Source organism: Salminus brasiliensis, chromosome 3, assembly GCF_030463535.1.
Source record: "Salminus brasiliensis chromosome 3, fSalBra1.hap2, whole genome shotgun sequence".
NCBI classification, from domain to species: Eukaryota; Metazoa; Chordata; class Actinopteri; order Characiformes; family Bryconidae; genus Salminus; species Salminus brasiliensis.
In genome coordinates, this window is record NC_132880.1 from 50946600 (window position 1) to 50971120 (window position 24521).

The 24521-nt window shown below is 40.4% G+C and overlaps 1 protein-coding gene across 4 annotated transcripts in view; it reads left to right on the forward strand.

Moving 5' to 3' along the window:
- The window catches only part of dync1li1 (dynein, cytoplasmic 1, light intermediate chain 1), a 25759-nt gene extending 1573 nt beyond the window's left edge, over nt 1-24186 (forward strand). For 2 of the 4 annotated variants that reach the window (XM_072676503.1, XM_072676506.1), the window contains 11 exons: nt 942-1058; nt 4571-4801; nt 6438-6598; nt 8083-8176; nt 8534-8669; nt 9850-9961; nt 10071-10130; nt 12756-12800; nt 12899-13019; nt 15279-15410; nt 24018-24186. In XM_072676503.1, coding sequence (XP_072532604.1) covers nt 942-1058; nt 4571-4801; nt 6438-6598; nt 8083-8176; nt 8534-8669; nt 9850-9961; nt 10071-10130; nt 12756-12800; nt 12899-13019; nt 15279-15410; nt 24018-24127 — 1319 coding nt within the window. In that variant the 3' untranslated portion in view covers nt 24128-24186. Of the gene's footprint in view, nt 1-941; nt 1059-4570; nt 4802-6437; nt 6599-8082; nt 8177-8533; nt 8670-9849; nt 9962-10070; nt 10131-12755; nt 12801-12898; nt 13020-15278; nt 15411-18337; nt 18357-24017 lie in introns of all 4 variants that reach the window. The other 2 variants (XM_072676505.1, XM_072676504.1) reach the window with 2 other exon arrangements.
- Nucleotides 24187-24521: the final 335 nt, after the last annotated feature.

Genomic DNA, 24521 nt, shown 5'->3' on the forward strand with positions numbered 1-24521 from the left:
ATAGTGTATATAACCCATAGGGAATTGTAGGGGGTGTCTGGCTATTGGTGTATGACCAGCTTGACAAGACCAGGGCTGACCATCTGAGCGGCCCAGGCTCGTTGTTGCTTAACTAATGGTTATTATTTGTAGTTTAAACTTGACTTGAATAGTAAAATAACTACAATAATAGTTATTATTATTATTATTATTATTTGTGTTTGAATTATGTTAATTTTATAGTAATACTTGTTAGACTTGAAAGAAATGACTAGGGTAGATGATAATGGGATTATGTATTAATAGGTGTAATATTATCACGCATCTAATAGTTAGGTAAGTCAGCTTGGGGAGGGAGAAGACCAGGGCTGACCATGTGAATGTCCCAGGCTCGTTTCTAGACCTCTTTTGCATCTTATGGAGAATTTCTGTCTTCCGTTTCTGACCCCTTATAGAGCGGCTGATAATCTGCACTAGTGGCAGGTAGACGGTGGACACGCCGTGGAAGGAATTCATATAAAATCATATAATTAGTTTAATAGGCCTAAGGGGTAGATGTATAAGACAGATATATAGAAGACCTGTATTCATCTAAAGGTCATTGCAGCTTTGCAGAAGTGATGCACATAAACAGACACCAGACACAACATCCTGCCTCAATAACCCAGCAGCACAAAAACAACCTGGCCACCTGGTTAAGCTGGTTGACCTGCAGGACCTGCATGACCACACTAGTCAACCAGCTTTGCCAAACTAGGTCAATCGGTATGACCAATTTGGTCAACGTAGTCATCCTGATAGACCAGCTAGTCCTATGGAACCATGTGCTATGCTGGCTTTACAGCACAGTGTGAAGGACCGGCTTTGTGCCTCCTTAGCTTAGACTGTGTGTGTGTGTGTGTGTGTGTGTGTGTGTGTGTGTGTGTGTGTGTGTGTGTGTGTGTGTGTGTATATATATACAGGTGAAGTGGGATCCGGCAAGACGACTCTGGTGGCCAAACTACAAGGTGTGGAGGAATACATGAAGGGTCGGGGTTTGGAGTATCTGTACTTCAATGTGCACGATGAGGACGTAGACGGTAAGAAAGCCGACCATGTGCTATAAATACAAATTTAGCCAATTAAATAAATGTATATTTAGTATATATGGTCACATTTATGTCACTGAGTCTCTTAATTTTATTTAGATTTAGAATTTTGTATTATAATGATGCATATAATGCAATGATGCAATCATTTTGGAGCATTTTTATTGGTCCACTCTTTCTGACTGACACTATTTGTGATTTTTGACACAATGTAAAAGCTTTTCCCTTTTTATTTTAATCAAAAATGTGGATACAAGGTTTTTGCGTGACATGACAGTAAGCATCTTTGAGACTTTTGACTTTTCGCACCTTTTAACACATCTTTAGCTTTCCTCATTTACACCTTTCACTGTATTGCTTTCCCAGTTTGACCAGTTAGAATCAGAGTTTACTGTCCGGTGTAAAATGTACATCAGCACACACAGGGATTACATGACAACCCTCTGACCTGTTACCACCACTGTTTCCACTGGTCATTAAAAAGTCATGTTTAGCAGGCTGAAGACCTTCCACAAGAGGGAGCTGTGCTCAATTTATGTTTGTATGTATTATAGAAAAGAGGAAACCCACACCAGCAGGATCTTGCTGATGTGTGCATGTTTGTAAATACAGACTGCCAATATTATTATTATTATTATTATTAATAACAATAATAGTCGAGCTATATGGGAAAAAAATTACTATATTTAAAGACATTTTTTACGATATATGGTAATCACAATATTGTCATGTAGACAAAATGCACCAACAGCGTCACACTTTTAAAAACTGCTGTCCAAATACTTTCCTGTACTGAGTACCTTGATTTTTACTCATATGCAACTCATATCAACATATGCTGAACTTTATTTAATGATAAAACGTGATGTTAATCAGTGCTCTTTAAGCACTGACTATATTCACGATACACTCATAAAAGCATACCGTGTACTACAATAGCAATACAAATCATAAATAATCACAATATGCTAAAATATTATAATTCCCAGTTCTAATAATAATAATTATGCAAAATATTACGCAGCATTTTGACAGACTGTGACTTCAGTGACAAACTCCACTCCTTGGTTATTTCCTGGTCGTGTTCTCTGAGCTTCTCGTAGCCTTTTTGTGGTGAGTCATTATGAGTAATCTAGGATGTTACCCCTTCTTTAGTGAGCTTCAGGTCTAGGTCTGAGTCTGGGGCTGAGTCTCACAATCAATACTGCACCATTTCCCATTTCATCACTCTGCAACACTGCTGTACTGAAGCAGGACCGGGACGTAGTTCTGAAACTTTTACGAGTGAATGAACACAAATCTAAATCCATAAATCTCTCACTAAATCTTACACACCGTTTCTCCAGCAGAAATCAGGTCCTCGGGACGTCTGAGATCAGATCTGAGCGCAGGTCTGTCCCTGCCTGCTGGAATCCCTGTAGAAGCGTAGTTTAGAATGAGATGCCTTACTCTGCAGGACAATGACCTGGTATGGTCAGGCCAGCACTTGCCAAACTCTGTGACCAAACCACCCTAAAATGGACATCATGAATTGACCAGCCTTCAAAGGGCTTGAATAGAGCCCATATTTTATTATATCAGTTATGTGTGTAATGTGCACCAACAAGCCAGAACATTAAGACCTGCATACCACACAAACCGCTTTCCTAACAAGACCTGTGCAGGTGTTCTGTAGTGCCTGGGACGTCCTGGATCCTTCTGTCAGTTGCGAGATGGACCTGCTGATGTATAAGAGAACAGGACTCATCAGACCAGGCCACCTTGTTTCATTGCTCCGAGGGATTCCACAAGAACCATCCAAGCATTTCTGAGACCCGTGTCTGAGGAGCCCTTCTGTCGGTTTGGCCAGGATGGGATAGCCTTTCTTACCCTTACACGTCAGTGAGCCTTGGGTGTCCGACCCCCTGTGACTGGTGTTTGATTGGTCTGTCCTCAGACCACAGATTAGTTATCCACCACACCTGACCGGTGCTCTGGCCACCACGGTTTGGCCCTTGTCAAAGTTGTTCAGGTCTTCACACCTGACCCTAGTTCCTGCATTCAATACCCTGACCACAAGAACACACTGTTCAGCTGCTGTCTAACACACATTAATGATGGCGGTTATCCGTTTACCTGTACTGGGGAGTATAACGCTGCTGGGGTTCCCACTCCGGGCCGGAGCGCTGCTGCTGCTACTGCACTATGGAGGTTTGGTGGTGGAGCTGCAGGAGGAGAACCTCTCTCCAGAACTGCTGTGTAACGCTGCAGAACCCATAGAGTCATATTAGTGTAAAATCCTGTAGTATTACTCTACCACCTCCGCCCACATGCTGCTCCACCTTCAGATCAAGCTTCTGCAGCTCTCACACTGTCCAGAAATGCATGTGTACAGTGTCTGTCAGTGGTGGCTTAAATTTTGAGTTCCACTTCCCAAATGTAGGGGGTGCTCAGGAGTAAGAAGTTCTAGTTCTCGCATAATGCTGCTTTAATGTAGGTAAGGTAGGGTACTTTTACCTGGTCAGTTTGTTGCAGATCTTCCTTGTTTTTTTTTTTTTTGTTTAATTTATTTTGCCTTTATGTTTGGCTGACTGTGATGATCTGAGCTGGGGATGTTCAGTTGGGGTTGAATGGTGTTTAATGTGTCTCGATTTTTCTGTTTTATTGTTTCTCTCCAGTTCTGAAATGTTTGGAACTGCTCCTTAAATTAGTCCTCGGCATTTAATTTTTTTCCAAACCTCAGAATAGATCATCTTGATGTAGGTCATGAAACGTCTCTGGGGTGTCTTCTGTATGTCAGTCAAATGCTGGAGATCAGTCTCCAGTCCTGAGTTTTAAGCTTGATGCAGATTCAAATTAATAAATGAATAAATTATTAATAAATAAATATTTATAACGCACACTAATTTTTTTATATTTATAATATTTGTATTTTTTTATATTTATAGCTTTTTTATTTTTGTATTTGTATGTTATTATATATAACATGTTAAAAATAAATAATGATTATGATAACACTTTAGAATGTGCGTAGATGTGTCTCTGTAGAGGATGTGCATTTATTTAAGTTAAGAAAATCGAGAATTACCTGGAATTTGACTTTGGAAATGGGAAATTTACTTTTACTTAAGACCCAGAATCGTCTGCCCTGGCAGTTTCGAGTAGTCTGTAATAAACTGGTAGAAATAGTGAAGAACCCGTTTCTCCCACCCCCTGTGACTGCTGTGTGATCGCTCTCTCCTCGGACCACGGTTTAAAGTTATCCACCACACCTGCCCTCCCACAAAAGTAAAATCACGCTGGAATGCTCAGTAACCGTCTCTGGCAGGGTTGTCTCTTGCAGTGTAACTCCTGGTGTAACTTTATTAATAATGTAGCTTGTTTACCTCACGTGACCTCCTCGCATCATCTTCATGACCTCAGTCTAGCCAACCAAACGTGATCAATATCTGAGTAATGAGAACATCTGATCACATTAGCCAGGTCCAGCACCGTTACTGATGTTAGTGGGGTTTGTTTTGCAGACCATGCCCGGTGTAACGCCTGGGTTCTGGATGGAGATCTGTATCATAAAGGTCTGCAGAAGTTCGCCCTCTCTGTGGACAACCTGGCCGACTCTTTGGTCTTGTTCGTGGTGGATCTGTCCCGGCCCTGGCTGGCCCTCGACTCTCTGCAGAAATGGGCCAGCGTGGTGAGGGACTACCTGGACAAACTGCGGGTTCCTCCAGAGACCATGAGGGAGCTGGAGCTCAGATGTAAGTGTGTGACTGTGCGAGACTGTGTGCTGGGTGAAGTGTGTAGGTGTGTGGGGTCATCTGTTAGAAGCTGCCATTCAGACTTGTGTTCAGGTATAGATTGTTGGCATGGTGCGTTAGACGTGGGTGATCATGAGGTCATCATTCATGTGTCTTAATAATATTATTATTAATAATAATACAACTACTAATTATTACTACTAATTAAACTGACATATATTTGACTGATATATATATATATATATATATATATTAGTAGCGTGATGTATAATCTATTCAGTATTTGTTGCAGTGGAAATATTTTCATTTAATTTTGTCACTATTTTAATATGCCTGAAAAAGAGCCTTGATCAGTTCTTTCTTTTATGTTTGTAATATAATAATTCAATATAATAGTAATTATATTGTAAGCTGTAGAGGATGTTCTGCTGAGTGTAATAACGTGCATCATGCCATATGTTCAGCGTAAATTAATCTGTTCCTAAATTGAGACTGTAATATTTAGCAAGTACAGGGATCAGAAATGTAACAGATATGTTATCAGATATTTCCTTAATTAGCTTCAGACAGATGTTTGGCATCAAATTCAACCTTACTGGCATCAAGTGTTTGGATTTGACTGGGTCTGCACATTCATTTCACCGAACTTCATGATTGGTTAAAATCTCTGCAGTGCTACAATTTAATTTAGTTGATTTATGGTCATTAATACCAGCAGACAGAAGAACCATACACCAACATTGGCCCAGAATTTCCATATCAATGTATCACAGTAATGTTTATTGTATGTCCCAAATAAAAAGAACGAATCTAGGACTTGAGGAGACACAATACGCACATTTACATTTGCACATGCATTTATTAAAAGTTCTGTAATTTTGTTTTTATAATAGTCAATAGAGCTGGGCGATATGAATAAAATTCATTTCACAATATTTAAAGCATTTTTTTATTATGTACGATAATTCATGTAGACAAAATTTTAAAAACTGCTGTCCAAATACTCTCCCATACTGACTACCATGATTTTTACTTAAAATATGCTGAACTGTATTGAATTAAATGACTGATCACACTCTTTGTAATAAAACGTGCAGATAATCAGTGCTCTTTAAGCACTGACGACATCCATGATACACTCATAAGAGCATATTGTGTACCATAATAACAAAATTGATCACAATACAATAAAATATTGTCATATTGCCCAGCTCTAATTGTCAATTTAAGGAACAAAAAATAACCGGAGCCTCCAAACCATCTAATCAGTTTTATTGTTAATTCTGAAATGTTTTTAATTTATTTTAATAATCAATAAATGGCATATTTAAACAACATAAGCTGGAGAAACCTTAAGTTCTGCTTTTTGATTGCTTAATGAATTATTTAGATAAAGTTATTAATGTTTTAATTACTTAACACCTTTTAAATCTTTCAACATACCAATACAATAACAGGTGGTACAGTATGGAGAAATATTCAGGTTGACCTGTATGCTTGAGTGTAATGTGGAAAGGCCAGTAGTGGTACACTGGTTAATAGCAACTGACCCATCCAGCAGTGTGAGGTTTATGTCTGGTCTGCACTTTCTGCTTCTGTGTGATGATTGACGGCATGGCTCTGTGCTGGGGTGCAGTGGTGAAGCAGTTCCAGGAGTATGTGGAGCCTGGGAGTGATCTGGAAAGTGTGCCTCAGAGGAGAAATCCTGAGTCGGAGGAGGAGAGCATTGTTCTGCCCCTGGGGGACAACACACTCACACACAACCTGGGCATTCCTCTTGTGGTGGTCTGCACTAAGGTAGGCTGTGGCTCTTTAGTAACACCTGTAGTCTTGCTTGAGAACATTTAGAGCCTCTCCGTGGTTCACCTTTCATAGGTTTATACCAGGGCATTTCTGTACAATGGGATTTCACCAACACAACTGAATATACAGAGCAGGGGGGTCCTGTGTGTGGAATTGTGCTATGAACTAGGGGTGTAATGGTGCACAGACGTCATGGTTTGGACCTTACAGTTCAGTACAATGGAAAAATCAGCTGGGGTCAGTCGACTGCTCTGTGTCTGATCACCCTTACTGTCGGCATTAGTTTTAATCAGTGCAAAGTCTGGCACGTCATACACCGTACAACTAGCAGAGAAATATTAATATATTATCACTAATAAATATAGAGAAGGGAATTGCAATATACATACACATGTGTGTGTATATATATATTTAGATTAGTGATGTGTGCATGTATGTATGTATTGTGTGTGTGTGTGTGTGTGTGTAGATATATTATACTTTTGAATAATGTAAATGTAGAGAAGGGAATAGCAATATACACACATACCCCACTGGCATTAGTCTCTCAGCATCTGTTCATTACTTTTAGTAGTTTTTGAGCCTAGTTGATGATTACTTAATATTTTAATTATTTTATTTTTTTTTTATTTTTTATTGTTAGTATTATAATTATCAGGGGCAGTGGTGGCTCAGCGGATAGAACTCCGGGATATTGATAACAGGGTTGTGGGTTCGATTCCCGGGCTCGGCAAGCTGCCGCTGTTGGGCCCTTGAGCAAGGCCCTTTACCCTCTCTGCTCCCCGGGCGCTGGAGTTGGCTGCCCACCACTCTGGGTGTGTGTGTGTGTGTGTGTACTCACTGCTCCTAGTTCACTAGTGAGTGTGTGAGTGTGTGTTCACTTCCACAGATGGGTTAAATGCGGAGGACACATTTCGCTGTACAGTGACAAACACGTGCTCCTTTACCTTTATTTCTTTAGTGTTTATTTATACAGAGTGTTTCTAGAACAGTTACAATGCAAGCTCAATAAAATATAAAAAAATTCACTATATATATATATATATAGACATAATTACACACACTATGTAATAGAATATAATAAACTAAACAGCTAGAGGTGTTGTTACCAGCTGGCGTTACTGGGAATTAACCAGTCTCTACAGACAGAGGGAATTATTTCTAGTAGTAGAAGATACTAGTAGCTCATCGCTCTGCACACATACCTGTAGGCTGTTTACCACTTATTCAAATACACGTACTGTTACACCCCTGGTATGCGCAGTGCAGTGATTTGTGTGGTTAGTCTAATGTTGAGTCTGTGAAACGTGATGGATAGACTGTTGAAGTATAGCTATAAGTATATTGTGTTAATGGTGGAGCCTAAATGGATTAGGCTGCCTTTCTTAACTCTCTCTCTCTCTCTCTCTCTCTCTCTCTCTCTCTCTCTCTCTCTCTCTCTCTCTCTCTCTCTCTCTCTCTCTCTCCCTGTTTTCTAGTGTGATGCTATCAGCACTCTGGAGAAGGAGCACGATTATAGAGACGAGCACTTAGACTTCATCCAGTCACACATCCGGCGCTTCTGCCTGCAGTGTATCCTTCACAGTCTCTGTGAGCTTGCTGCCCGATGACCCTGATGTTTACATGCAGGCTTTTTTTTTTTTTAAATGGAGCAAGTGCAGTTTTATAGGTCAGATCATTGCATGTTCTCAGCGCCCTGCTTTCAGAGCTCTGTTACAGTGTTTACTGTGTTTTCATGGTTGGTGTGGGTCACATTTTTGCTCTGATGAATTCTCTCCTGAAAGGTGGACAGCAGTGTAGTCCAGTCAGACAGGACACCTACAGCCAGTAAATTACTGAAATTACCGTGATCATTATGAGGACAGTTAAACGCCTCGGATGTCTCCTCCACTTACCCTTCGTTCTGCCCCTTGACACGGCGCCAATCAGACGGAGCAGCACTACTCTACACATCCATGAAGGAGAATAAAAATCTAGACTTGTTATATAAATACCTCGTCCACAGGTTATACGGCTTTCCATTCAACTTCCCCGCCCAGGTGGTGGAGAAGGATTCAGTGTTTATGTAAGTATTTCATCATCTTTGATCGGACGGGTGGGTGTGTGGGATAAGTACCACTGCTGTACGTGTGTATAGGTCAGTTATTTTGAATTGGGCGGGGTTTAAACTTCATCTGATCCGACTCTCTTAATGCTGTCGGTTGTTTCTGATCTGTGTTTCTATTCTTCTATAAATTGTTCTAATCCTCAATAATAAACAGCAGTAGAAAGACTATTTTAGCACCAGTTTCTAAAATCAGACTAAATTCTATCCTACGGTCCAGTCTGACTGACCCACCTGACCATCCAGTTCCTTTATAGCTCTGCAGTCCGATCACCAATAAGAGTCCTTGGGCAAGACTCCTAACACTGCATTGGCCCACTTCTGTAATATGTGTAACTATGTAAGTCGCTCTGGATAAGAGCGTCTGCTAAATGCTATAAATATAAATATAATATAAATATATAAGCATTAGCCTCCTCCTCTGTTCTAAATGCACCATTCTGACCGATGAAATCCCTCCCTCTCTACCTGCTGCTCTGTGTCCGTCTGCCGTCACAGCGTTTACAGTGAACCTATGAACCTCTTCCCTCCGTTCCACCTTAAATAAGGCAGCAGTTACACTCTGCTGTTGAACTGTACACACTGTAACTGCGGCCGAATTTAAGGTGGAATGGAGAGTTAGCATTAGAACCAACATTAGTGCTTCTCCCGCCTGTAAAACAGGGCTTCAGTGAGGGTTTTGCCCCACACTGCAGAACCTCAACTTCTTTATTTACCTTTTGAGAAGGTCCGCACTGCTGCTGCAGCTGGCTGGGGATAATGTTTATTAACGGCACCTTGAGGACAGCAGATGGCGCTCTGACCACTGCAGCTAAAACTAAGACTCGGAACTGGACTGGGATTAAAATAGCCAATACCCGATCCATTCAAATATGGCTAGATCAGCCCTGATTCCGATCCGCTTGATTATATCGGACATCCCTGTTACTGGGGGTTGAGGTACCTCCTAGGAGTCTGCAATTGTGTTTAAAGATTCAGTGGTTCAGCCTCTGTTAAGGTGGGGGGGTGACTCCTCCATATGTCCATATCTCTATCAGGGGAAGATTTGTAGATCAGTCCAGCTCCTGTATAGTAAAGATAATTGGACCCCCCCCCTCTCTTTCCTTTGGCTGCAACCTGGATCTAATGATGACCTTTTCAGTCCATCAGGATGGGACAATGAAAAAAAGATCGCCATCCTACATGAAAACTTCCAGACAGTAAAAGCAGAAGATAACTTTGAAGATGTAATAGTGAAGCCTCCAATTAGAAAGGTGAGGCTGCTTCCTGATTGGTTGTATTCAACCAATTTATATATCCATTAGATATGTCAATCATTGTCTCTGGCCAGCATAGAGTATAATGTGGGATTCTGTCTTCCAGTTTGTACACGAGAAGGAGATTCAAGCAGAAGACGACCAAGTGTTTCTTGTGAAGTTGCAGGTGAGACATTCCTGGTTCTCTTTCTCTTCAGCTTAAAATGATGTAAATTCCAGACTGGAGCTGCACTCCTTTTAGCTGTAAGTTTATTTACCATTAACAGCCCAGCAGTTTCAGACAGCTCTGTGGTTGAGGTGTGTAATTTTTGTCATGCTGATTTCAGAACTTGTCATCTTCATTATCCTCGTAACTCAAGTGCAAAAACTAATGAAGCAAGACAACACACTTCCTTCCATACTGTTGCTATAGTGACACATAATCAATTTAACTTTACCCAATAAATAAATATCTATATATTGGCATACAGTGAGTCCAAGAAGTATTTGATCCCTTGCTGATTTTCTTCGTTGGCCCACTAATAAAGACATGATCATTCTATACTTTTAATGGTAGATGTATTCTTACATGGAGAGACAGAATATTAAAAAGAAAATCCAGAAAATAAATCTAAGGAATATATATTAATTGATTTGTATTTCATGGAGTGAAATAAGTATTTGATCCCTTAGTATTCATTAGCAGTTCTGGCTTTTACAGACCAGTTAGACACTCCCAATCAACTTGTTACCTGACCTGAAGCCACCTGTTCTCACTAATCACTTGTGTGAAAAACACCTGTCCACAGAATCAGACAGATCACACAGATTTCAAGTCTCCAACATGGGTAAAACCAAAGAGCTGTCACAGGACCTCAGAGTCAGAATTGTTGACCTTCACAAAGCTGGAATGGGCTACAAAAAGATTAGTAAGGTGTTGGATGTGAAAGTAACAACTATTGGTGCAATTATCAGAAAGTTTAAAGAGTATAACATGACAATCAACAGACCTCGGCCCGGTGCTCCAAAGAAGATTTCGCCTCGTGGGGTGGCAATGATGCTGAGAACAGTCAGAAATCGTCCTGCAACCACTCGGCAGGAGTTAGCAAATGACCTGAAGGCAGCTGGGACCACAGTTTGCAAGGAAACAATTGGCAACACTTTGCGCAACAATGGATTCACATCCTGCAGTGCCCGAAAGGTACCCCTGCTGAAGAGAGCACATGTGGAGGCGCGCCTCAAGTATGCCAATGATCATTTGAAAGATGAACCAAGTTATTGGGAGAAGGTTTTGTGGTCAGACGAGACCAAAATTGAACTTTTTGGCCTCAACTCCACCCGCCATGTGTGGAGGAAGAAAAATGCTGCCTATGACCCCAAGAACACTGTGCCCACCGTCAAGCATGGAGGTGGAAGCATAATGTTTTGGGGGTGTTTCTCTGCCAAGGGTACAGGGCTACTTCACCGCATCACTGGGAAGATGGATGGAGCCATGTACCGCACAATCCTGAGGGACAACCTCCTCCCCTCTGCCAGGGATCTGAAAATGGGCCGTGGTTGGGTCTTCCAACATGATAACGACCCTAAACATACAGCAAAGGCAACAAAGGATTGGCTCAAGAAAAATCACATTAAGGTCATGGAGTGGCCCAGCCAGTCGCCAGACCTCAATCCGATCGAAAATCTATGGAGGGAGCTGAAGGTCAGAGTTGCCAAGCGACAGCCCACCAACCTTCATGATTTAGAGAGGATCTGCAAAGAAGAGTGGGCCAAAATTCCCCCTGGTGTGTGTGCTAAACTTGTGGTTAACTACAACAAACGTCTCACCGCTGTGCTTGCAAACAAAGGCTTTGCCACTAAGTATTGAGTGTGTTTGGCAAGAGGGATCAAATACTTATTTTCCTCATTGAAATACAAATTAATTAAAATATATTCTTTAAAATTATATTCTGGATTTTTGTCTTGATATTCTGTCTCTCCATGTTAGAATATATCTACCATTAAAAGTGCAGAAGGATAGTGTCTTTATTAGTGGGCAAACAAAGAAAATCAGCAAGGGATCAAATACTTCTTGGACTCACTGTATTTCTTTCGAATAATTATCCATTTATATCCGTAGTTCATCTATTAATAGTATAATTACTCCAGTAACTTAGTCTGGACATTAATCACCCAGCCTCATGCACATATTTGTATTCATTGTATTTATTATCTTTGTACTTATTGTCTCTGCACCCTGTCTCGTGTCTTGTCTATTGCCCATGTTGTCTCATGTCCTACCTACTCTGCACTGGAGACTTAGCCTATAAGGGGTGATTGTTTATGCTGTATGACCCTGTATTGGTATAATGACCTATTATACTATCCTATATATTATAAAGCTGAACTGAATTCATTAATAGGTCAATTTCAGTGCTGGATTCAAGAACCTCTGGTTGGCAGTGGGTGTTAGGACAAGGGCTATAACATCATGACTTCAGTGGCAGTTTTAGAAAGGGTCAGATATTATGGTCTGTTTTTATGTTCCACTGTAAAATAGCTGTTGTTAGGACAGGGGCTATAGCATCATGACTTCATACTGCAGGTCTAGAGCAACTACAAGGTCTCCAGTGCTTCTGTAAGCACTTTTAGAAGCTGCAGGCCTTAAGCTGCTGCATGCTCAATAATAACTATAGGCTACAAACTGCTGTTGGGTCTCCCACAGTGCTCCTAAGTGATGTGTACAGTTCGATGGAGTGGATGAATCATAAAAATGCTGAATTCATTCTGAAAATCCCTTCCCTGTGTTTTCTGTCCCTGATTTGTGTTTTAGACTCTGTTATCCAAACAGCCTCCAGTCTCTGCAGGACGGCCAGTGGTGAGTATCTCCCAGTAGACTCCTTTCTAATGTGACCCAGACTTCTAGTCTATTAGAACACTCTTGTGACCTTGTGGGCGTTTGTGTGTTTCCATCAGGACGCCTCAAACAGAGCTCCCACCGGCTCCCCGAGGACAACCAACCGCTCGGCGGCTGCTAACGTGGCCAACGTCATGCCCATGCAATCAGGTACCAAGAAGATTGATCCCAACATGAAAGGTGTGTATGAGAGCCGTCCGTTCAGGATGCATGCTCTCTCCTGCTGTCCTCTCCCTGCTTCCTTTCTTCTTCTCTGTCCTTTCCTCCTCGCTCGCTCTCCTTGGCTCCATCTGTGCTGCACCGAATGTCTGGACCAATGATCCGGGGGTCACACCTTTCTTTACTTCGGGACTAATCTCCTGCTCTCTGGCTCTACGTTCTTGGGCTTCTAACTCGCTCATATTCCTCCATCCAAATGTAGTCACCCGTCCTGCTCTGAAGCTGTGGGTACATTTTAAAGAAACTCTCCTCAGTCCTAAAACTAATCTCCATCTGCAGCGTCTGGAGTGTGCAGTCGATCGCTCAGAGCGGTTGTGGTGTTCTTTCCTGAATTTAGAAGAGAGAAAAGCTGACTCAGACTTTGGGCAGTTGCAAAATTTTGACAGTGAGAAGTTTGTATGTGGTCAAGGTGTATCTCTCTCTCTCTCTCTCTCTATATATATATATATATATATGTGTATATATATATATATATATATATATATATATATATATATATATATATATATATATATATATATATATATATATATAAAATGTGTGTCTGTGTATATGTCACACTAGAGGTCAATGCACGTACCACACCACATATACCCACAGGATTCAGCAGTAGCTTCTATTAGGGGTGGGCGATATGGAAATAATATTATTATATCACAGTATTTAAAGACATTTTCATGATACCCAATATAATTTAAGGACGGATTCCTTAAAACTAATATTCAGACACTCTCCCGTACTGAGTACAGTGCCTTTATTCAGAATCTGCTGCTCTTCATCCAGGTAAACCAGACTAATTACACTGTCTGTAATGAAGTGTGCAGCTGATCAGTCTTCTTTAAGCACTGACGATATCCTCAATATATCCTCAAGCTCCAGCTTTTGTTAAAAGGGAGGTTTGAGTCCTCATGCTTATTTTTATTATTTCTCTTCTAAATACGAGGAAATGTGACCTGACTGTTTCTGGGTAATGCAGCAGATGGAGAATAGGTCAGAATGCTATGGTATTCCTTTAACGTGGGTTTCAGGTTATGGTTCCCATTCCAGTCCACATCGACGTCTTCTAGTTCTCCTCTCACTCCAGGACTTTACTGGGGACCACTGTCTCAAGCATTCAGGCGTGGCTGGCGTTTGCTCTGCAGTCTGAGAAGCGCTGTAGTGTCCTGCAGTGAGAGATTTCAGCAGATGTTCTGTTAAATGCTTTGCAGAGGTATTTAGACTACAGGCAAAAGATTGCTTCTTAGGGCAGGGGATTAGCAGAGATGAGGACAGTATTAGGATTTTCACTGCCGTCATTTTTGCTCTGTCCACTCTGAATTCTCTTTAACTTTCATCTGTTTAACTATTTCCTTTTCTTCTTTTTTTTTAAACCTGGCCTGGGTAGAGGTGGAAGTTACCACTTTACTCAAATCAGTCGGTAAATCAGTCGGTAAATCATCACAGAAGCTGGTCTTTAAAACCAAAAGTCAAAAAGAGCTTTAGAATCATCCAGTTCTCATATGGAAATAAAAATGGGGGACATGAAAACCTCCATCTCTCAGAGCTGATCACATGTCCAGACGTTTAAATATGGCAGAGATAGAGGTGATCTAGCTAAACTCCCACACCTGAGGAAACATCTGTAATCCTCATTTATAAAATAGAATTCATAGAAATGTTATTAAATTTTACATTTATCACTCCTAATGTAATGTATATGTATATGAGTCAGGAGCAGAAGATCAGCTGCAGATGATCAGATCATGGTTGGAGAGGATTATTCTGGAGGAGTCTGTTGATGGAAGGGGTTTAAACAGATCTCAGAACAGTTAGAGATCAGCCGCTGTTCCACTGTTCACTAAATCATTTACCAGAGGAACAGCTGACCAACATGACCAGATCAGACCGTCCTAGCAAGTTCAGCCCAACAGCAGAACCTCAAGACGAGTAAAGAAGCCTCCTACAGTCCTAAAATATTGTCATGGTAGCAGGTAGATCTCGACACAGCTGATGTTAAAGTACAGAATCTACCATCAGAAAGAGGAGGGTTTAAGGAGGGAACCGAGGCCTGGGCTAAGCATAGTGCAGTATAATAGATAATACTAAGCTCAAACCCGAGCTCGGTATTGAATAAATACTCAGAACCAGGTGGTTTGAGACAGAGTTCGAATGAAATGCATGCTTTTGTTTTGTTTTGTTTTTCTTTTTGTCCTGATGGAGTTTATCTCCCCCTACTGGCAGGTGGTCAGACCAGCGAGGGCGTGCTGGCTAACTTCTTCAACAGTCTCCTGACTAAGAAAGCAGGCTCACCGGGTCCTGGTGGCCAGCCCACAGGGGGAGGGAGCAACACTCCTGGAACAGTCCGCAAGTCAGGTAAAAACCACCAGGTTTTTTCATGGTCTTTTCATGGTCTTTTCCAGGTTTTCTCTGTCCATAACTGTAAGTACATTATTGTGAATGTTAGATTATTACATTTAAGCTTATTTTTTAATTAATTTCTTTATTTGCATTTAAATCTCATGCAAAGGTTTGAGCACCTGTGGTCAAAATACATGTATTATAATAAATAGAAGATCCTCCATAGGGAACACATCTCCATGTTTTAATGAATTTAAATGTACAATGTGCCATGTATAAAGATACTATTATTAATTTAGCAAATAAATAAATTGTCTTTTAAATGTACAGATGCTTCCTGTGGAGGATTCGTTCATGTTTTGGAACATGGGTGTCTAAACCTTTGCATTCTAAGAGCAGTCTTGGCTCATTGTTTGTTTTGTTTTTTTAGATCTAAAAAATTAAGATCTTGGTTGTAGGTTGCTTTGAGCCAAGCCTGTTTATTGAATGAGCCGATTCCATCATTTCATTTGTGATTCCTAAAGAAGGGAATCGGGCGTTTATTCAGCGTGCTCCAGTAACTCTGCAGCGGGAAGGCCTGTAATGGTCTTGTGACTTTGGGAGAGGAAGGATTTCTGCTTAAAATAAGCCCTACACCTCTACAGGAACCTGTCCAGGAAAGCCGTCACATATTTGGAATTAAAGGGATTTAAATGATCAGAGTTTGCTTCTCTATCCCAAAGTGACTTTGACTTTTTGTCCGACTACTGAGAACCTGGAGAGTCTGAGTGAAATCATCTCACGTCCTAAATTCAGCAAATTTGTGGAATTTAAAGAGACAGTCCACCATTTGTGTTTTCATTTGCTTCAGTAGGTCCAGCATGGCATCCTTTTCAGGTCTTCTGTGAATAGTTATAGTTTTATTATTATTATTATTGTTGTTGTTGTTGTTGTTGTTACTTTTATTATTATTTTTATTATTGGTCATCAGTAACGGTACATGCATAAGATGCACGTCGCTACAATTGTAATCAAAGTGTTCTTCTATTGGACTCTGGAGGGGTCCGTTGAGAGCAGGGATCAGGAGAGTGTGTAAAGATAAGACTTTAAGAATTGGAGGAATATTGAGTACACTAATGAAATGCAGTTGGCTTCTGAGGACTGTACACACAGTTGAGATGGAGCTGGCATCAGCGGGACGTCTCTATGGACTGGACGGTGATGACTGAAACTGCACAAGTGTAAAAATAAATAAATAAATAAATTTAACCCTTCTTTAACGAACCCTCACAACCCTCATGTAGACGTCAGGGTGGCTTTACGACCCTGTCTGATGTTGCAGGTTATTGACTGCCAAGTCCATTAGAGACACTTTAGCCAGCTTTTAGGCTTCTTCTCCGCATGTGAAGATCATGGAGTGTGTGCACAGGAGCTTACCTGGCAGCCTCTTCTACAACCGCTCACCACAATACAGCAGAGGTTGAGTTAGAATGTCACTGTCATTAAAAAAGAAAAGTCGCTTGGTTTTTCTTTATTTTCATTTCTGAATAATTAATGTACAGAACAAGCTTATAGAATAAGGGCCCTGTCTTACCCCCCGCTAACAGTATTTTCTCTGCTCTCTGATGGGCGCGGTGGTCTCCAAATGAGGGGTCTTCAGGTCAGTTTCTGGAGTATTGCTGTGTATCTTAGCAGCGGGAAACACAGCAGGAGGAGCTCCACTGACTGAAAACAGTCTAGACAGACGTTCGTCTACAGTCAGACGCTCGTTGCTATCTTGGCAGTGAATTGTCAACACAGGCGCAACACAAGCATTGCACGAACCCATAGCGCGTGCTAGTTGGCAGCTATACAAACTTTTACATCAAAAATGAACAGAAACTAAATAAATATCATTATTCTAGAGGAGAGACTCTCCACCACTTCAGCACGCTGTCCCGGACCGCCACAGAAATAGCAACCTGCCAAAGTCAGAGCACACCTGGCTCTTAAAGGAAGCGGCAAGCGACGCGCTGATTGGTTTATTGCTGTATGTTGCACCCAAAAAACCACTCCCCTTATTAATTAAGAGACTCAGTACATAACTTTTGCACGTTTCGAGACAAGGCAAGGCACAAGGCAAACTTTTCCCGTCGTTACCATAGCAAAGACACACCGACACACCCCCTAAATCAAGCTGCACGGTTGACGGCTCGCCTAAAGATCTCTAAAATGGAGCCTGAAGTGTTTATAAGGGCATGATGAGAAAAGATAGGTGCTCACTTATGTGATTGCATTGTTAAAAAAATGCCTGGACGGTGAATGGGCAGTGTTCTAGTTTTATTTACATTCGTCATGTTGATCATCTGAGGCTTATTTATTAACGTTAAATATGGATTTAAATATGGATTCGGCCGGAGGTTTTGGTCCACACTCTTCGTTTATCTCCTCTGTATTTGTGCACGTTCTGGATATGGACAGATCGGAGGGCCTGAAAATCGTGGGGGCAGTGTAGCTCATGTAACTCAGCTGCTCCACACGGTTCGGAAGTTAAAATAAAGGTTAGATTTTTGGTAGTAAGTAAATTTTTTTAGGACTTCCTCCACTGTCGCCATGTTTGTTTGTTGTTGCCCTCTAGTGGCTGAGTTGCTTAACATCCATGCCAATGTGAGGGACGCATAGGAGTGTGTGGGCAGTGGGCGTTAAACTGTGCTGTGAATGTTTCGCTCTCTTATTCAGCTGTTTAAAGGCAGTGGATCTGAAAAGTGGTGCTCATGCTGAGATTAGAGGGGTGTAAACAAATGGTGGAGTGGCTCTTTACCTTCTGAGTTTACCTCCATTGTTTGTTTGCTTGTTTTGTTTGTTTTTCATGTTCTCCATCATTGAGGTTTGTTCTCCCTCTATGTTTTTGTTTGTAATCTTCTTTTCCTCATCCCTCCCTCTTGTCCCTTGTCCTCTCCTCCTCATTGATCCTCCCGTACCAGATCTCTGACATCAGCAACGGTAAAAGAAAACCACAAAAAAAAAAGACGAACCGCCCTGAATGCATGTTCCCGAGCTCCGAAAACTACCAGCTTAATCAGTCCAAGCATCTTCTATAACTGGCAAGGTCCACATTGCCCCTGAATGATGATGATGATTTATTATTATTATTATTAGGGATGTACTGATCCATCTGATACATGAACTTTGCATACCAGCCGATACCTGATACTGATCCGATACCATTGTTGAATTAATAAACCAAGTACCTGACGATCTGGAAGAGACGTGAGGCATCAGGGTTGACGTAATCATTACTTTACTAAATTTATAAAACAAACTATAGAAAATAAACAGATATTACTGAACTCAATTTCTGATTATCAGCCACTAAAATGAATAACTGTGCTGGACCTCGGCTCAGTGCTGTCTGGGCTCAGGACTTTTATTGTGAAATCTGAAGTCTGTGAGGCCAAAGAGGAGCGAGCAGCCCCTCCCTTCCCAGTTCTCCTTATTAGAAGATGAGCTGGATTACTCACTGATAGTTGATGGCAGGTCGAGGGCTCCATGCTTGCTGTTTGCTATGATCTGTGTATGATGTCTGTAGGTTCTCTGATCCTGAGTAATGAGGCCTGGAATACAGTGCGATCGGTCCTGTGGATTAGACTAACTATCCGAGACCAGATCCAGCTAATTTTGTTAGTATAGAAAAAGATATCCGATCCTAGTATCGGATTGGTGCATCCCCTATTATTATTATTATTATTATTATTATTATTATGCACTTAAGATGAGATATCTATGTAGTTTAGTGTTTTGTCACTGGTGGTTGATTTTTACAGTATAGTGACTGGAGGTGTGATAATTTCACTGCTTCATGGTTGGTCACGGTGTGTGTGATCAGACGGGTATTTAACTACAAAAACACAGAAAACTGATATTCCAACTTAAATAAACCCATCAGCTCCCGTACAGATCAGCATTACTGCAGACATTCCTTCACACTCATACAGCTTTATTATTAATGATCTACATTATTAGACAACATTTTGTGCACCCCCTTGTACTTTTGCGTAAATGCTTATGTATCTAATAGTATTTGTTTTAAATACTAGATATTCTAACATTGTAAATGCAAAACAAATAGGTTAAATCAAAATAGTTTATGGTTAAATATCTAATTTAATGAACCATAAAAGACGAGTTAGTAAGAAGGTAAATCTCCTGCAGGAAACATATAAACATAAACATTAAATATAAACATTTTCTGCACATTTTAAACACTTTCTATTTATTTACTAATTAAAAACTTCATTTTTCCAAATGTTAAACACATTTGATGTGCCATAACCTTTATGTGCACCTGTCACAATTATTATTATTATTATTATTATTCGCTAATAAATTCAGTAATCTAATAAAAACAGTAAAATTGCTTTATAATGTGCTGAAGTGTCTCTGTAGAGAGTGGGACGTATTTACACTTGCAGCATTACCAGCACCCCTGTTGAGAGTGCGTTAGCCTGCACTCAGTCTGAGAACAGTGTTCCTTTAAATACCTCCGAAAAACATAATAATAATTAATTATAATAAATAAATAAAATAATAAAAATAATTCATTAAATAGACCTCCTTTCCTTTAAATTATCTCATAGACAGGAAGTCTACATTTGAACCCTTCACCCCACAAAACTGTGCTGGGGTATGGTGGTTGAGGGCGAGGTCTGGACCACCGAGGCGGTTGTACTGAGTGCTTGGACTGATTCAGACTTGCGTTCTGAGGAATGCGCTTCCACTAACTCCACACATGCGTCTGATGAGCAGTGTTGGGCCGTTTCACCCCCTCCCCCTAGGTTCACTTTTTATTTATTTATTAATTTATTTGTTTATTTATTTATTTATTTAGGCCGCTTCATGTTTAATCCTCCCACCACAGCTTGATTTTTAGTGGGAGTGGTCTAAAGTTAAAGTACCTGTATCCCACAAGTGTGCCCCGCCCACTGTCTAGCATTTGAGCCACTGTTGTTCCTCTGATGAATGTGACGTGTGTTTGTGTGTGTTTGTGTAGTGTCTATGTGAATGTGTGTCCATGTGTGACTCATTAACTCTTTCCTCATTAACTCATATTGTTAACCTGTTTTAACAATGTCTCTCATCGTGTGTGTTAGCCAGGGGATGTTGGCCACGTTAAGGTGTGTGTTCATGCGAATCTCATGTGCATTTGGAGCTTCGCCTCAGACAATCTCACCCACATACACTCACCATAAATTCCTCTCAGCATGAACCCACACACACACACACACACACTCGCTTGAATTGCTATACTTGTGAGAACTACTTGTTATTCCACACTATACTCAAAGTTTTGTAGTGATGTATTTCATATTTTGCACCATTTGTGATTTTATTTGATTTTATTGTGTTCATATTTCATTTTTTTCGCATTTTCCAGATGTTCTGTGTCCTGGATAATTAAACAGGCTGTTTCAGTTACTGTCCCAGATACATTCAGAAGAACTGAATCTGATTGGCTGTCCTGTACTGTGATTCACTCATAGCACTGAAATAAAAAAAAACACTAAGTAACATCTCCAGTAAGACAGCGATTGGCTGAATAGGTGAAGATATGTAAATAAGTTGGTTCTCAAAGCTCATAGCTCTAAAGCTATAATATAACAGTACTGTAGTATAATTCTAACATGACTGGATTTCAGCTGACTGGGCAGTCATATGTCATTATGACATCATAACCTTGATGACTGCAAAAATATCATTTAAAGTGTGTGTGTAAATATATGTATGTTTGTGTATTTATACTTTTATATATATTGTATTTATATTATACATATTCACACATTTTAATAACTATTATATAAGAATAATTTATTATTATTATTATTATTTGATTAGGCTCTAATGGCTGCTGAAGTGCATGGTATTATTTATAATAATAATGAAAAAGCAGCTGAGCTCATTACAGTGTGTGTGAAGACTTTTGGCTCTCACAAGTATAGAAATACAAGAATCCCCCACAAACCCCTGATCTGTGGCTTCAGGTTTGGCAATATGAATTCTGCATGGCTTGAGCCCCTTTTATTGATGGCAGGAAACTTTATCATTTATTTAATGAACTTAATGTGCGTCAGTGTGTTTGTGGACTTGTGTGTTTTCTTAGTGTTTCAGTACTAAAGTGACCTACACACTTTTTTTTTTTTTTTTTTTTAGAGATTTTACCGTATATATTATTATTTATAACCGTAATATTTTTCATATTTATGTAATATCACCAAAATATCATTTTTTAAATTCGTTGTTCAATAAAGCCTAAAAATTCCAGCCTAAATCACTAATTTTAATTATTTATTGATTATTTATTCGCTCTGCTCTTAGATTTATTCTGTATTTATTTATTATTATTATGGTCTGTTATGTGAAAATCACTAGTAATAACATTATTAGTTGCAGTAATAAACAATAAAGACGTTGCCACCCTGTTATGCAAATGAGTCCGTGCTGTTTAGTCTGTAATTCGTAATGAGTAGCACCTTTTAAATATCTAAACACTGATAAGATCCTGTATGGAACATAATTGAGATTCTGCTTTTTATCATATGAATATCACAAATAGTCTAAAGTTTTTGGTGTAAATTGACTCTGATTAAATACTTTTGTTCTCTACTTCTCTACTAAGTAGATTAGTAGAAGCTCACTGTATAATAGTTAACACTTTATTATTAAACTCTGATTACCTCAATACACTCACATACAGCAGTGAACCTGCCACTATCTAGAACCCATATATATCAAGGTGTTGCCAGTTACACACTAAAACATGTAGATTTAGCTTATAAACTATGCTCATAATTTGTATAACAGGGTAAAAGTTTTTTATTGTGTGATGTTACAACTAATAATGTGATTATTAAAGTATGCATGAATTAGTCAAAATCAATCCGTTTTAAATCATAATGAATAAATTATTTAGAAATTCAGACCAATTCAGGAAGAACAAGGCCCCTTAAAAATATTAACCCCTATTAACCCCCAGAATATCAGTCCTGAGTGTGTGTCACTCTGCAGACCTTCTTTTACAGCAATTAGAGGTTGCAGCTAGGAACTCTGGACAGTCGGGTTTTAACCGTGCCTTCCAGAATCGGTGTAACTTCACCCACCCAGCTGAGCTGAGCGGAGTCCTGGTCTGCCTGAAAGCTGCTGGGTGATGAGCTTGTGTGTGAACCTCAGTGTCCACACCACACACTCCCCTTCATCAGTGCATTGTAGATGTGCGTCTCCTTCCGTTCATGTTCGTTGAGTTCATGAAGTCCTGGATGTCCAGCTTGGCTTGTCTGCATGTCTCCGTGTCGCCCGTTTTTACCCCCAGCTGCTGTTTGTGATGTGGAACACGGCCTTCTGTCCATGATCTCGCTCCATTAGACGTGTTTTACTCCACCTTCCGTTAACACCAACCGCCTGCTTTCCAGCTCCGCTTCTTTTAATCTCCGTTTTGTTCAGATTCATTTCCTGTTTAAAAAGTGACTCTTCCCTCATGGGCCGAACGTAGAAACCCGGGTTTCAGGTTCCGTGGCTGTCTAACTGGAGGTTGTGTGAATGGCGCTGTGCTCTTTCACCGTTTTACTAATATCCAGTATTTCAGTCTAGTGTGACTGAACCCTGACGACCTTTATGCTTTTATGCAAATTCAGAATTAGGATTTAAATGTTTTTGTGTTTTAATATGAGGACATATGATCTGAACCCATAAAGGTACAGAATGGATGAGGATCACTTGCAGTAAATTCTCACTATATTCAGAATGGATCTATAGTTAGATATAAGGTTTAGTAGAGCTCCACCTCAACCAGCAGGAAAATCTTGCTCTTGCATTAATTAATGAATTGATTGATTTAATAAATTAATAATAATAATAAATAATAATCTAATGCTGTTCCTCACTGCTCTTATGAGGCGCCTAAGAGAACTTTAAAGATTCCTTAGTACAAATCAGGTTCCTCAAAGAACTCATTTGAATGAAGGTTCCTACAGGATCTTCAGATCTACTATATTTGCATCCAGCTCTCAGCAACTTCCTAAATTTGCCTCCTTCTACTATTAAATGGACAAGCTGCTTGATGAACCATTGGAGGTTCTGTAGTTTGACACTGTGGAAGAACCTCTTAAGGTGTTCTAAGGAAACTTTAAGGGGGGAAAAAGGTTCCTAAAAGAACCGAAAGTCTTTGTAAAGAGCTACATTTAATTTAGGACGTTCCTCGTGGTTGAATCCCAATATGGTATCTTAAGAACCTTAATTCAATTGGATTCTTTAAAAAAAATAGACTTCATACAGAGAAAACCCCAAAAGTTCTTACAGGCACCTTTAAGAGCATTGAGGAATGTCCCAGTTCTTGAAGGAGCCACTAGAGAACCTAGAGGTTCTTTAAAGAAGTACAGTGCGATACACAGCTCAGCTCTTTTCCTGTTCTTGAAGATCCCTTAAAGCAGTGTAATGGGTTCCTCCACGGTTTTAAATTGAAGAACCTCTAGAAGTTCCTCATGGATCCTTTTCTCTTTTGTTGGTTTGAATTTGCTGAAGCATAAAGAGGTCCTGAACTCCGTCACGGCTGGGTCTCTGGCTGGGTCGTGGTCGTAGCTTCACTAACAGCAGGCGAACTCTGTCTGTTTGCAGGCTCTAAGCTGGGGTTGACCGACGTCCAGGCGGAGCTGGACCGAATTTCCAACAAATCGGACCTGGATTCCTCCGTGAACACGCCCCCTGCTGAAAACGACGAATCCTGAACAAGAAGCGGGATTACTCACAGTCACGCCCCGCCCTGCCCCTCTACTCTCCGCCCCCCTCTAAATCTGCTTCCCTTCCCTCCACCTCCCCTCTTTTCCTGACCTCTCCCCTGTCCATCTCACCACCACTCCTTGAAAAAGGGGGATTGGCATATTGCCCTTAAGGCCAGTGACTCCAGGCTGCATGTTGGGCGGATTGTCTCACTATGTTTCTGTACACACACACACACACACACACACACACGCACACACACACTGCTCATGTTTTTTTAATGAAGAGAGAGAGAGAGAGAGAGAGAGTGAGGGAAGCTGTTGGGGCAATGGGGGTGGGAGGGTATTTAGTCTGTAAAGCAAGACGAGGTTCTGAAGACGTTGTGGAGGAGAGATTTAAGGG